The sequence below is a fragment of the Megalobrama amblycephala genome, linkage group LG18 (assembly GCF_018812025.1).
Source record: "Megalobrama amblycephala isolate DHTTF-2021 linkage group LG18, ASM1881202v1, whole genome shotgun sequence".
NCBI lineage: Eukaryota > Metazoa > Chordata > Actinopteri > Cypriniformes > Xenocyprididae > Megalobrama > Megalobrama amblycephala.
The window spans coordinates 36,229,171-36,245,348 of NC_063061.1; the positions used below are offsets into that span (position 1 = coordinate 36,229,171).

The following is a 16,178-nucleotide window of genomic DNA, read 5'->3' on the forward strand; positions in this document are numbered from 1 at the left end:
GATGTATCGTGATTCTCTCTCGAATCGATTCTGAGTTTAGTTTTTAACAGCAGATGGCACTACGTGTTTTAGAAACACCAGTACTCTGCTCGCTTCCGGTTCCTTTACACACACAGCTTAAACCTAAAATAATCATTCATAAAGTTCGAAAAGGTTGAAATTAACTACAAGAGTGTTCACAATGTGCTGTGTTTACATTAATCTTGCGTCATAAAAGCATTCTGAGCCGAGATGCAAGTTTATTTAACCACTTACGTGACTCACACGAGCGCTCTTCAGCACTCTTCTTCGTGAGCATTTGAATGTGTGGTTAAAACCAGCCTAGAGCGCCATCTGCTGTTAAAAACTAAGCTCAGAATCGATTCGAGAGAGAAAATATCAGAATTGATCCAGAATCATTGTATCGAGAATCGATGTATTGTCCCAGCCCTACTGTTTTCTGTTTAGAGAGTCTTAAAACATAATCTGAGAGCCAATTAGTGAATGAGGATCGTACCAGCCAGCCTCCGGTGATGATGAGGGCGTTCTTGCCCGACTCTGGGAAAAATGGCTCCTTCAGCTTCTTAATGCGTCCTTGAGGGTCGTTTCGCCTTTGGGTCTGTCTGTTCCTCAGCTGTACACTGAGAGAGAAAGAACGGCAGAGTCTAGACTTTAGAAACCAAATGGTCGATCTCTTAAGTGTGATTTTTTTCCCTAACAGTTCAGCGGAAATCCCATCCTTTTAGCTGAGGTTATAGTGACGGGCAGGTTTAGGGATCAGTGTAGGGTGTAGGCAATCGTTACTGTGATTGACATGGCTAATGAAATGTTTAGAATCGGCTCAAGGGCGGGATTTCTGCTGAACTGATGTAATCATTAGGCGCTTAAACATACTTCACATCCTCTCCGTAGTGAATCTTCATGTCGTCTGTTAGCAGTTCGCAGGAGTAGCCGATGTTCTCAGCGGTCTCTGAGCATGTGACAAACAAAATATATTAATAATCAAACCAATCTCCCGTAAAATAACATATATAACAAATATTTCACATTCATTGCTTACCTTTCTTGTCTCCGGTCAAAACCCAGATCTTGATGTCAGCTTTGGCCAGTTTTGCGATGGTCTCCGGAACGCCGTCCTGAAGTTTGTCCTCAATGGCTGTCGCTCCAATCAGCTGAATAAATGAGCAAAAATGACACATTTATCAATTATACATCTCTATGAATGAATGAATGAATAAATGCATAAAAACAAAACTATAAATGCACTTACTATAAATATATAATAACTCTATAAATAAAATAAATAAGTAAACAAATAAAAGCCTATAAATGCATTCTAAATAAATAAATGCTAAATAAAAATCTCTAAACGAATGATTTTCCATTCTTATTTCCATACCATGAGGTTTTTCTCGATCTCTTCGTACACCTCATCCAGAGCCTCCTCGCGGTTCCCCATTGAGACGCTGGCGGTCTGGTGTTTCTGAGCCCAGGTGTCGTACTCCTCCTGACTGATGTCCTTGTAGCAGAGACACAGAGTTCGCAGGGTCTCGTTCGCAAAGATCTAAGAGAGAAAACAAACTGTTCAGCATAAAAAACCTAAAACTTTCATTTAAACGCATGATATTCTGCATAAAGGCAAGACACTACAGGCAAAAACATTGTTTGTTTTACATGCTCTGGTCACTTTTGAGAGTTTGGGTTATTTTGGCTTTTCATAACATGTTGTTTGTGGGAAAAAACCATCCCAAATACACTTCAAAGTGTTTATTTTATTACACTTTACCTCTGTGTCTGTAGATTTCAATTTCAATTGTTTATCTATCTATCTATCTATCTATCTATCTATCTATCTATCTATCTATGTCCATCAAACTAAATCTCTTTCTATCTATCCATCTGTCCATCCATCCATCCATCGTTCTATCCGTCTGTCTATCAATCAATCTTCCCATCCATCCATCAATCCATCCATCCATCCATCCATCCATCCATCCATCCATCCATCCATCCATCCATTCATTCATTCATCCATTCATCCATCCATTCATTCATTCATTCATTCATTCATCCATCCATCCATCCATCTATCCGTCCGTCATCATCCATCCATCCATTCATACATTCATTCATCCATTCATCCATCTATCCATCCATCTATCTGTCCATCATCCATCCATCCATCATCATCCATCCATCCATCGTCCATCTATCCATCCGTCATCATCCATCCATCTATCCGTCAATCATCCATCCATCCGTCCATCCGTCATCATCCATCCATCCATCCATCTATCTGTCCATCATCCATCCATCATCATCCATCCATCCATCGTCCATCTATCCATCTATCGTCCATCTATCATCCATCTATCCATCCGTCATCATCCATCCATCTATCCGTCAATCATCCATCCATCCATCCGTCCATCCATCCGTCCATCCATCCGTCCATCCATCCATCTGTCCATCTATCCATCCGTCATCATCCGTCCATCTATCCGTCAATCATCCATCCATCCGTCCATCCGTCATCATCCATCCATCCATCCATCTATCTGTCCATCATCCATCCATCATCATCCATCCATCCATCGTCCATCTATCCATCTATCGTCCATCTATCATCCATCTATCCATCCGTCATCATCCATCCATCTATCCGTCAATCATCCATCCATCCATCCGTCCATCCATCCGTCCATCCATCCGTCCATCCATCCGTCCATCCATCCATCTGTCCATCTATCCATCCGTCATCATCCGTCCATCTATCCGTCCATTCATTCATTCGTCCATCAATCCATCCATCCATCCATCCATTGTCCATCAATCCATTCATTCATTCATCCATTCATCCATCTATCCGTTCACTCATTCATTCGTCCATCAATCCATCCATCCATCCACCCATCGATTCATCCATCCATCCATCCATCCATCCATCATCCATCCATCCATCCATCCATCCATCATCCATCAATCCATCCATCCATCCATCTATCCATCCGTCATCATCCATCCATCCATCCATCCATCTATCTGTCCATCATCCATCCATCCATCATCATCCATCCATCCATCGTCCATCTATCCATCCGTCATCATCCATCCATCTATCCGTCAATCATCCATCCATCCGTCATCATCCATCCATCCATCCATCTATCTGTCCATCATCCATCCATCATCATCCATCAAACCATCCATCCATCCATCTATCATCCATCTATCGTCCATCTATCATCCATCTATCCATCCGTCATCATCCATCCATCTATCCGTCAATCATCCATCCATCCGTCCATCCATCCGTCCATCCATCCGTCCATCATCCATCCATCCATCCATCTGTCCATCTATCCATCCGTCATCATCCGTCCATCTATCCGTCCATCCATCCATCCGTCCATCCATCCATCCATCCATCCATCTATACATCTGTCATCATCCGTCCATCTATCCATCCGTCCATCTATCCATCCGTCATCATCCGTCCATCTATCCGTCCATCATCCATCCATCCATCCATCCATCCATCCATCCATCCGTCCATCTATCTATCCATCCGTCATCATCCATCCATCTATCTGTCCATCAATCCATCCATCCATCATCCATCCTTCCATCCGTCATCATCCATCTATCCCTCCATCCATCCATCCATCCATCCATCCATCCATCAAAAAAAAAAAAAGCTTTCGAAGCTACTAAACAAACTCAAAATTATTTAAAACTTAAAACCTTCAGACTTAAAGCTATTAAATTTGATTTTATATATATATATATATATATATATATATATTACTCAACATGGTACATGAACTTTTTCAGTCTGTTCTTCATGAAAAGCAATTGAAATGTCAAATGAAGACTTTGAATATCGAGCACAAGTTATATGGAGTGCTTTTATGATATTTTTATGGTGCTTTTTGCATGTTTTGGAGCTTGAGAGATTTAAAAATTCTCCTTTTGTGTTACATAAAAAAGGTCAACATTACAGAAACTTGCATTTGCTAATGAAGTTAATAAATGTGTTGGTACTCACATCCAGAGCTTCTTGTGTCGTTTCCTTATGTTTGCTATTTGGAGCAAGTCTCTGGTAGATCACAGTGTCTGCGCCCTTACAGTACAGACGGATACGACCATTTGGAAATTTCACTGCACAAAAACACACAAAAGAGTGAGAAACGGATGACAGTGATCGACAGACAGGACCTGAAGAAGAGAAAGAGGACTCACAGATGATGGACATGCGTTTGCGGTCGCTGTTGAAGTCGAGCAGAGCGAGCATCGTGTAGGTCACCTCCTGGTCCATCTCCATGATGGTGATGGTGTCCTGCGTCCGGGCCAGGAACACAAACCCAAAGTTGCGTGCGGCCGTGACCAGAGCGCCCTCATCAGGAGATGCGGCCTGGTACACCAACTCATCTGAAAGTGCCAAAATGTGCAGTACACAAATTAACTTTAAGTAATATAAGCTGCATTTTATTTTTACTTTTGATTTATTTGATCAGATGTTTTGTTCTCCTCACCCTCTTTCTGCTCAACCATGACGGTGTGACACAGGGACAAGAGTTTGAAGAACTCCAGTACTTGCGCGTCCTTCTTCGAACGGATGCAGGAAATGAGGGTTTGGTCATTAAACTCGAATTTCTTGTCGGCGTGTTTATTCCAGCTAAAATCCACAAGCTGACAAAAAATAAATAAATAAATAAATAAATAATCAGAGAGAAAGTGAAATTACAATGTTACAAATAAGCAGCAAACTAAACATTTTTGACTAAAAGCCCCAGCTGTGAGGAAGCTAGCTAAAACTATATTAAATCACATATGTTCACATCATAAATAATGTACTCTCTCTTAAATAAATAAAACTGTAAATCTACTCTCTATAAATAAAAAATAAATCATATAAATAAATACTCTATAAATACACTCTCAATAAACAAAATAATAAAATCAATCAATCAATCAATCAATAAGTAAAACTATAAATTCACTCTCTATAAAAATAAATAATAAAGCTATAAATGAACTCTATATAACAAATAAAAAAACATCCATAAATGCACCCTATAAATAAAATTATATTTGAAATCAATCAATAAATAAAACTATAAATGTACTTTCTCTAAATAAAAATAATTGTTAATACTCTATAAATGCACGCTATAAAAAATCATAAATATAAAACTATAAATGCTAATGCTAAAAAAATCAATCAAATTAAAACAAAACTATAAGTGCACTGACTCTACAGAAATATAAATAAATTCTATAAATGCACTCAACAAATAAAAAATAAATAATAATGCACTAAAATAAAAATAATAAAATAAATGAATTGATCAATAAACAAAACTATAAATGTACTCTCTATAAGTAAATAAAAAAATAAAACTATAAATGTACTTTCTATAAATAAAAATAATAAGTGGAATTAATCAATCAATAAATAAATATACTCCCTATAAATAAAAAATACAAATAAATACCTTGCAAATGCGCTTTCTATTAAAAAAAAATTGTAAAAAAAAAAAAAAAAAAAAAAAAACTATAAATGCCCTCTCTATGAATTAATCAATAAATAACAATTATAAGTGCACTCTTAATAAATAAAAATAAATAAATAAATAAAAACTATAAATGCACTTTCTATAAAAAAATAATAATAATAAGGTAATAAAACAAATTATGTGAATGCAGTCTAAATAAATAAAAATCTATAAATGTACCCTTAATAAATAAAATGATAAAAATCAATAAATAAAATTATAAATTCACTCTCTATATATAAAAATAAAACTACAAATGCCCACTTTAGGAATTAATAAATAAATAACAAAACTATAAATCTAACAAATAAAAACTCCATTAATGCAATGCAAATAAAACTGAAAATGTACTCTATAAATAAAAAACAAATAATATACACTATAAATGCAGTCTCTATAAAAAATGATAAATAAAAAATATTACTATAAAACCCATCTTTGTGAATTAATAAAAAAGAAAACTATGCATTCTCTCTCTATATAAAATTAATAAATAAAAACTCCATAAATGCACTTTATAAATAAAAAATAATAAGGTAACACATAAAATTATATAAATGCACTTTGCATACGTACCTTTCCACGATCTGCACTGGCGGGATCACCTGTAGACGATCACAGAGCATTGTCAATTTTCACACTAATTTAGGCCACTGAATTATTTAAAACAATAATACATAAAAAATAGCGCTAGATGATACCACAGGCAACGCCTCTTCTGAGTGCAGACGCCACAGAACCAGAGGCCGCAAGATACCTTTTCACATTTAACACTTACTGTTAGGGATTTATAAGTAATTGCTTTAATAAAACCTCTAATAATGAGATGTGATTACAGAAAAGGAGTGCTATTATTAAACTACTTTATGGAAAGGTCAAAGGTGTCAGCGTGTTTTAATCTCATCCACTGTACCCAACCACAGAAACCTGACCTCTGTGAAACTAAAGCCTCAAATCTCTCCCACAGTCACACAGTGTCACACACGAGACAACAGCACAACAACACCACACGCACATTTAGACACGTCTCCGGAATCACAGGAGCCAAAAACACAAACAGGAGGTCAGAGGTCAACCATGAAGGATTATATCTGATCAGACACATGACACGGCATCGGTCCAGCCTTTGACACTCATCCGATTGCATTTTTAACACTTAACCCTCTTTTCCTCTTCGAAAAATTACCGACATAGGAAATGAATGGGAAATACAAAAAAATATGAAAACTCAGAGAAACTTTTGGTGGTACAAACTACAAATCAGCCACTGTGCTGAAAAAAAAAGCACAGCAATGAAGGAGTGAGTACAAAACAGACACACACACACTCAAACATGTGCAGAGACACACACAACACACTATTATACACACAAATGAGCTGGTGTGGCTGTAATAATATGGTAAAATTGAGCCAAAACACTCAAATAAGAGGTTGAAACCCGATCAGAGACAGATTTATTACGCTGTGATAAAACATACTCGTTACATTTTTATTGAATTTTGATGTTATGTGTAACAAAATGTCCTCCTCTGTGTTCAGGTTTGTACGGATTAGGATTAGGGCCAAACAATAATAAAAAAATAAAACCATCTCGAGATTAAAGTTATTAAATTTCGAGAAAAAACTTGTTAAATTTTGAGAAAAAACGTTAAATTTTGAGAAAAAACTTGTTAAATTTCGAGAAAAAAGTCGAGATAAAATGTTGAGAATAAAGTCGTTAAATTACGAGAACAAATTTGTTAAATTATGAGAAAAATGTCGTTAAATTTCAAGAAAAAAGTCGTTAAATTATGAGAACAAATTCGTAATTTAACGAATTTGTTCTCGTAATTTAACGACTTTTTCTCATAATTTAATGAGTTTATTCTCAACATTTTATCTCGACTTTTTTCTCGAAATTTAACGAGTTTTTTCCTCGTAATTTAATGAGTTTATTCTCAACATTTTATCTCGACTTTCTCGAAATTTAACGAATTTGTTCTTGTAATTTAACGACTTTTTCTCGTAATTTAACGAGTTTATTCTCAACATTTTCTCTAAATTTAACGAGTTTTTTTCTCGTAATTTAACGAGTTTATTCTCAACATTTTATCTCGACTTTCTCGAAATTTAACGACATTTTTCTCATAATTTAACGAATTTGTTCTCGTAATTTAATGACTTTTTTCTCGTAATTTAATGACTTTATTCTCAACATTTTATCTCGACTTTTTTCTCGAAATTTAATGAGTTTTTTCTCATAATTTAACGTGTTTATTCTCAACATTTTATCTCGACTTTCTCGAAATTTAACAAGTTTTTTTCTCGTAATTTAATGAGTTTATTCTCAACATTTTATCTCAACATTTTCTCTAAATTTAACGAGTTTTTTTCTCGTAATTTAACGAGTTTATTCTCAACATTTTATCTCGACTTTTTTCTGGAAATTTAACGAGTTTTTTTCTCGTAATTTAACAACTTTTTTCTCATAATTTAACGAGTTTATTCTCAACATTTTATCTCGACTTTTTTCTCGAAATTTAACAACTTTAATCTCGAGATGGTTTTATTTTTTTATTATTGCTTGGCCCTAATCCTCTTCCGTAGGTTTGACTGTAGTAAAATTTATGCAAAAACTGACACTTCAAATCAACATTTCAAAAAAAAAAGTCTAAAGTCTTTTTTACTCCCACCAGATGGCACTAATCTACCTTCAAAAAATCTGATTTTAAACTCCTTGTCTCTATTTTAACTGATTTAATTGAAAAATATATTAGAAAAAAAGTTTATTATTTTCAATGGGGAAAAATAGATAATAAAAATTGTATAAATATTCCATAGCATCATAAAATACCCTCAAAATTTTAAATATTATTGAACAAAAATATATTACATTGGTTTCCCTGAAAAAAAAAGTTACATTTCAAGCTTTCAGTCACTTTTGACCAGGAAGGAGCCAAGTGTGACCCCTCAACGAAGAGGACCAGAGGGTTAAACACTTGTATCAGCTCTTTTCACACTTGATTTGAACGCATCTAATGGTTTGACAAATAAAATGTCAATTATAGCAGAACCTAGTGGTTAAATGTCATATATATATTAAACAGGCAGATTTTTTTATTGAACTTTTTTTGTTCAAGCATCATATTTGATCCTTCAGGTTTTTATGGTATATATAGAATATGGTGCTCAAACTCGGAGAAAAAACAGCTCAATTTTATTCAGAGGCCCAAACTGAGCAAAAATCTACAATTTGGTGCAGATGCTGATATTTATATGGACAAAAAGTAATATGAAATGCTTGTGTAAATCAATGTGATCTTTGTTGCAGTAATGCAGTCTACTTACATAAAATGCATATAAATATCAGTCATCACTCTATATCTGCCAATAATATGTCTCAGTAAGATTATATTTAAATTATTAGTTTTATGATCAAAGCTGTAGTAGATTTTATTGTGGGAGCAAAAAAATGTATTCAATGCAATTCAATGCAATTTTACTTGCTAAAAAAAAGTCTAAACTGTCAGTAAGATGACAGAAGGACTGTAGTATATTGTGTGCAACAGCTTTTTCAGCAAAGTTTGATCATTTAGAGGCCTTAGAAATTTGGGCTTTATAGGTTTAACTTCCTCAAGAAGCATTTCAGGATTTATATTGTTCCCATCTGCCCTCTAAAAACAACACTTTTTACAAGGTTAGCAGTTTGTCGAAGCCCTCACCGTAAGTACGTCCTGAGATGGTGCACTTCTTGAAGGCCATGATATTCTGAGTGAGTGTGCCGGTTTTATCGGAGAAGATGTACTCGATCTGACCCAGCTGCTCGTTCAGGGTGGTGGTTCTGGCTTTGGCTGGCGTGTCCTTCTCAGCGTAATACATCTGCAGATCCCAGTTAATGAACTTACTCTGACCCAGACGGATCACCTCCACACTGAAGGACAAGGAGAGAACAAAAACGAATGAATGATCTGACAATCTGTGCGCTCAGCGATTGTTGTGTGTGGATGTTGGAGCATTGATATTGTACCTCACATAAAGAGAGATGGGCACCATGGTGTTGAGGATGATGATGTAGCCCCAGAAACTGAGGAAGCCTCGGTAAGATGACGTTTGGTCCAGGCCGTCGGAAAGATACCAGGCCTTAGTGCCGATGCTCTCGTACCAGTACGTGTGTCCGATGGCCAGACCAGCACACAACAACACCAACAACGCAAAGATCTACCAGGGAGAGTGATGAAAATATTAATGATAATAAATTTACCTTATAATATTTCTCTATAAATGTGCTCTCAATAAATAAAAACAAATGAACAAAACATTATAAATGCAGTCTCTCTATATAAGATTAATAAATAAAGAAAACTCTAGAAATGCAGACTATAAATGAAAGTAAAAAACAAACAAATAAATAAAACAATAACCTATGATAAAATAAATAACACTAAAAATGCACTCTTTATAAATAAAATAAATAAAACGTCATGAATGCAAATATATAAAAAAAAAAAATTTGAAACAGTCTATAAATAAAGTAAAAAACAAAAACAAAAAACAAAAAAAGATCAAATTCATCCAATTTCATGAATGCACTAATTATAAATAAAAATATTAAAATCTAGAAACAGTCTATAAATAAAAGTGAATATAAATAAAAGTAAAAAACAAACAAAAAAAGCATTAAAAACATAAAAAATACAACCTTATGAATGCACTAAATATAAATAAAATATATAAAATCTAAAAAAGCAGTCTATAATTAAAACTAAAAAACAAACAAAAAATTAAAAAACAAAAATAATAGATAAAATACATCCAACTTCATGATTGCACTAATTATAAATAAAAATATAAAAATCTAGAAACAGTCTATAAATAAAAGTAAAAAACATTTAAAAACATAAAAATAATAGATAAAATAAATATAACCTTATCAATGCACTAAATATAAATAAAAGATATAAAATCTAAAAAAGCAGTCTATAATTAAAAGTAAAAAAACAAAGAAAACATTAAAAAACAAATAACAAAATATAAATAAAACCATGAATGCACTAACTATAAATAAAAACATAATATCTAGAAATGCAGTCTACAAATAAATAAAAAACAAACAAACAAAAAAAATAATAGGTAAAACAAATAAAACTATGCATGCACTCTATAAATAAAACAAAACTCAATAAAAAGTATTAATATAAAGTTAATAAATAAATAAAACTATGAATGCACTCTCTTTAAATAACCATTATAAATGCACTCTCAATAAATAAAAATAAATAATTTTTACACATGCACTCTCTATAAATAAAAAATAAACCTCTAAAATACACTTTCTAAATAAAATTAAAGTTGATAAATAAAACTACAAAAACACTATAAATAAATAAAATGTAAATAAAAATAAAAATGACTTAAAATTGTCATAAGGAAAATAACACTGCCTAAAGGTGAGTGAATCAAATGTCATTGAACTGCACAAGTTAACTCACCGAGTAGACCATGTAGTTCATGAGAATGTCTATTCGGGTGCGTTTGAACCTGGTCTTCCCTCCGTTCCTCATGATTTTAGTGTCATTACCTGAAGAAAGAAGAGAGGCTTTTAAGAACATCAAAACACCAGTGAACCGTGAACGTGTGTGCATGTCGACCTCTGACCTGCGAATATGACCAGCCCGTGGCACACGTCTGTGTTGCGGATCTTGCATCCTCTGAGCAGCATGTTGTCGAGGTCGAGCGCGTAACTCTGAGCGTCCCAGATCATCGTTCCCATAAACTTATCCAGCCGGTTGTTGGGCTCCTCGCACATAATCATCGCTGAGAGAAACACAAAACAAATATACTGTAAATTCAGAAGCAATAACATTATCACCAGGACAGAAAAATGATCTGATGCTGGATTAGGACACGGTTTAAGACCAACACATGTGAACACGAGAGCCCGCATTCACAATCCTGAAACTATTTGTGCACAAATCATCTGTTTTTAGTCTCAAAGTCTGTCAAACACTGTCAAACAGACATTCTCATACGTACCATTAAATCCAGCCAACTGATTCTCCTCCTGAAGTAGTTCGTCTGTCACCTTGAGACCCATCTTAAACTTCAGATTCGTCTCTCTAGGCAAACAAAACAAAAATCAAACAACGATTAATTAACTAAACTAATAAAAGCCATTTGACAACATCTCATCTCATCCTCCTTTAAGAAACATGTGCACACAATGAAGAAGTGCACAGACAGACAAACCCAGGAACAGATTTATGAGTATATTGAATGTGAAAGCCTAAACTGAAATGGACTGAACTGTAAAGAACATCTCCATTACACAATTTCTGTTATGACTCAATGAGCAAACACATCAATGAAACTCAAACAATCACTGGATTGATGTTATAAAAAAAAGTCATAGAAATGTTTGTATGGTTATGGCCAGGACAACTCAGTTACGACTACAAAAGGGTTGAAGGTGGAAAACTGTCATGTAAACAGGCAATAGCGTGATTCATCCAATAAACTGATCTAACAATCACTGTATGGTTGTGTAATGTGAGGTTTCTGTGGTGTTTCTTCTTACCCGTCAAGCTCAGCCGTCTCTACATAACACAGACTGTTGGGATTTGAACTGGACAACAACAGAATATCGGCCTACATGAGGTCAAAACACAAGTGAAAATGAGAAATGAACTTAAAAATGACCTTAGACGAATGAATGAAGAGACTGGAGGGATGAAGAAACTGAAAAAATGTAAAATGGAGGAAATGCTAGCTTAAATTTGACATGACAGAAAAGGAATACTCAAGGTGTGTGTGTAATGACAATCAAATGTTTAATAATTAGGATCCATAAAAACAGGAAAAAGTCCTGGAGTATTGCTGTGGACATTTCACTAATATTATAATACTATCAGCATTAAAAAAAAATCTGAATTAAAATTAAAACATTAATACACACACACACACACACACACACATATATATATACACATATATATATATATATACATATATATATATATATATATATACATATATATATATACATATATATATATATATATATATATATATATATATATATATATATATATATATATATATATATATATATATATATATATATATATATATATATATATATATATATATATATATACATATATATATATATATATATACATACATATATATATATATATATATATATATATATATATATATATATATATATATATATATATATATATATATATATATATATATATATATATATATATATATATATATTATATTTTATTTTATTTTATTTTTTTTTTTTTTTTTTTTAATAGCTGTACAACAGATAAGAATCTCTCTTGAGATTTTGGCAAAACATTTGGGCAAGATAAAATAAAATAAAATAAAATAAAACAAAATAATAAAATAAAATAAAATAAAATAAAATAAAATAAAATAAAATAAAATAAAATAAAATAAAATAAAATAAAATAAAATAAAATAAAATAAAATAAAATAAAATAAAATAAAATGGGTGACAAGGACTTACCGGGATAAAATCATTTTTCTTTAGTCTGACCACGTCACCAACTTGTAGGTTCATCCATCTGGTCTCTACAAATCTGACAAATGAGAATTTTTCTCTGAGCATTAATGCCAAAATGTTATGTTTATGTAAACTTTTCACTGACAAACATCAACACTATTCTCAAGCACTTCAATAGCAGATTAAAGTTTTGTGTTCACCTGCCATTGAGCAGCACGTCACATTTTCTGTTGTTGATTTCTTTGTCCATCCTGTGTCGCGCCTTTCAACGAGAGAGACATATCAAATGACAGAAACCATTATCACGTCCCGTCAATTAATGTCTGCCTTTCAACAGACCGTGACATCACAAAACACGTGCAGGGACTCACCAGGTCGTCCACCAGGTCTTTAATGGCAGTGATGCCCAACACCAACACTAACGGGACCAGGGTGGTGTACCACGGCAGAGTAGAGATTTGAGGAATGATCTGACACATTAAAACAGACGAAATTCATATCACAAGTTTATAATATTCCTAAATTGACAACATAAAATCAAGATTGAGCCTGTTGTTTCAATTTTCCTAAAAGGGGACCTATAATGCCCCTTTCACAAGATATAAGTCTCTGGTGTCCCCAGAATGTGTCTGTGAAGTTTCAGCTCAAAATACCCCACAGATCATTTATTATAGCTTGTCAAATTTGTCCCTATTTGTGTGTGAGCAAAAACACCCCGTTTTTGTGTGTCACTTTAAATGCAAAGTTTTCCTGAAAATAATTGCACACCTTAGAACTTTCATCAACCAATCAGATTCATGCATTCAACATCCCTGTAGTAAAATTAGTGATAAATGTGAGGTAAACTATTAGAGTGTTTTGTTGGTCCATACCTGCAGTATAAGTAGACACAGGAAGTAGAGATTGGCCGCCCTCTTAAACTGCTCGTACAGGTTCAGCGGCAGAAAGGTCAAGGCGTTGTATTTGTATGTCTTGATCGCATTGCCCTTAAAAGAAATTCAAAGTCTTACAATTGGCAGGTTCTCACCCCACAAGGACTGATTGGTGAACCATCACTTTTGAGACACTTAACGTCAGATGTAGGTCCCAGTACTAAAATCACTTTATATAAAACATTTCCTGCAGAATGTAGAATAACATAAACAAAACTTTAAAGTCACCATGAAATCAAAACAGACAGTTCTTGTTTTTAATGGAATATTGCAGTATTTATTATAAAATATTTTTCCGTGCACATCATTATTTTTTTTTAACCCTTTAAGCCCTGAAGGCATTTTTGCTCTGTCGCCTTTTTGTTTAGCCCTTGACACCCCCCTAATGGGCATTTTAAAAACAGTTCCTCCATGAAGAATATCTCGTGATCGACACATTGGACTCTTTTTAATCGTGAGAATTAATGATGCTCCATTTTCCATAATTGGAGCATGTTTCATGAAGTTACGAGCGAAAACGTGACGTAAATGCTGCATCCATATATGATTAATATATGGGTCTTGAGGGACTTCACATACAAAAACTCGCTCAAGTTTATTCAAAGCCTGAAATAATTATGCTTCTTGTATTCTACTCCATGAGACCTTTCAAATGACATATGACACATGACTATCTGAGCAGTATGATGTTTTTGACTCATTGCAGTACACAGTACAAAAACAGTATTTCATAAATTATGAAAACATTTTTTTAATCATCAAATAACTCCTTTGATTAAGGAGTTAATCAAATTGGTTCTTAGTAAAGTTCAGACTGTAAGCTTTCAAATAACACCTATTTTGTGTTTATCAAGGCAGTAGTTTTGAAAAATATGAATATTTTTTTCGCAGCTAGGTGGCGCCTGTGAGCGGTACACCCTGTTAAGAGGGACTGCTCAGTACTCATTAAGAGTTAATGCATAAAAAAAATGAGTGTCTAAGCTTTAAAATTATAACTGTTTTGTGTTATTCCTGTCAGTGATTGCTTAGTAATTTGATTATGAATTTTTTTTCACAGGGGGTGGTGTACCGCCGGAGGTACACTTCGGGTTTAAAAGGTTAATTCATGCGCCCTCACAATCTTTAATCAAAATAACATAACATCTCTTCTCTGATGACATGTTTACTGGTGCCATGGCGGGGCAACCTGTCAATCACAGGAGATCCACCAATAGCAAACCAAAACCATCCAATCAACACCCTACAGACAAACTCAAGCCCCGCCCTACATTTGTTCTTGTTTGAGAAGCCATTTCACTCGGATATACAGTGCATCAGGAAAGTATTCACAGCGCTTCACTTTTTCCACATTTTGTTGTTACAGGATTATTCCAAAAGGGATTATTTCCCTCAAAATTCTTCAAACAATACCCCATAATGACAATGTGAAAGAAGTTTGTTTGAAATCTTTGCAAATTTATTACAAATAAACGGGGAAAAAAATAAAATAAATAAATAAATATAATAAATCACATGTTCATAAGCATTCACAGCCTTTGCCATGACATACAAAATTGAGCTCAGGTGCATCCTTTTTCCACTGATCATCCTTGAGATGTTTCTCCAACTTGATTGGAGTCCATCTGTGGTAAATTCAGTTGATTGGACGTGATTTGGAAAGGCACACACCTGTCTATATAAGGTCCCACAGTTAACGGTGCATGTCAGAGCACAAACCAAGCCATGAAGTCCAAGGAATTGTCTGCAGACCTCCGAGACAGGATTGTATCAAGGCACAGATCTGGCGAAGGGTATAGAAAAATTTCTGCAGCATTGAAGGTCCCAATGAGCACAGTGGCCTCCATCATCCGTAAATGGAAAAAGTTTGGATCCACCAGGACTCTTCGTAGAGTGAGCAATCGGGGGAGAAGGCCCTTAGTCAGGGAGGTGACCAAGAACCCAATGGTCACTCTGACAGAGCTCCAGCGTTTCTCTGTGGAAAGAGGAGAACCTTCCAGAAGAACAACCATCTCTGCAGCACTCCACCAATCAGGCCTGATTACTCTATGGTAGAATGGCCAGAAGGAAGCCACTCCTCAGTAAAAGTCACATGACAGCCTGGAGGACTCTCAGACCATGACAAACAAAATTCTCTGGTCTGATGAAACAAAGATTGAACTCTTTGGCCTGAATAGCAAGCGTCATGTCTGG

The 16,178-nt window shown here is 34.3% G+C and overlaps 1 protein-coding gene across 1 annotated transcript in view; it reads right to left on the minus strand.

Moving 5' to 3' along the window:
- The window catches only part of atp8b1 (ATPase phospholipid transporting 8B1), a 49,886-nt gene that overhangs the window by 8,297 nt on the left and 25,411 nt on the right, over window positions 1-16,178 (minus strand). Inside the window, exons 4-21 of the mRNA XM_048166075.1 lie at window positions 13,929-14,042; window positions 13,428-13,526; window positions 13,257-13,318; window positions 13,060-13,132; window positions 12,091-12,161; window positions 11,550-11,632; window positions 11,172-11,330; window positions 11,006-11,094; window positions 9,544-9,734; window positions 9,239-9,447; window positions 6,114-6,142; window positions 4,515-4,671; window positions 4,222-4,410; window positions 4,028-4,140; window positions 1,379-1,543; window positions 1,040-1,151; window positions 874-949; window positions 497-620 (exon numbers count right to left, since the gene is read on the minus strand). Of these exons, the coding sequence (XP_048022032.1) occupies window positions 497-620; window positions 874-949; window positions 1,040-1,151; window positions 1,379-1,543; window positions 4,028-4,140; window positions 4,222-4,410; window positions 4,515-4,671; window positions 6,114-6,142; window positions 9,239-9,447; window positions 9,544-9,734; window positions 11,006-11,094; window positions 11,172-11,330; window positions 11,550-11,632; window positions 12,091-12,161; window positions 13,060-13,132; window positions 13,257-13,318; window positions 13,428-13,526; window positions 13,929-14,042 (2,115 nt within the window). The remainder of the gene's footprint in view (window positions 1-496; window positions 621-873; window positions 950-1,039; window positions 1,152-1,378; window positions 1,544-4,027; window positions 4,141-4,221; window positions 4,411-4,514; window positions 4,672-6,113; window positions 6,143-9,238; window positions 9,448-9,543; window positions 9,735-11,005; window positions 11,095-11,171; window positions 11,331-11,549; window positions 11,633-12,090; window positions 12,162-13,059; window positions 13,133-13,256; window positions 13,319-13,427; window positions 13,527-13,928; window positions 14,043-16,178) is intronic.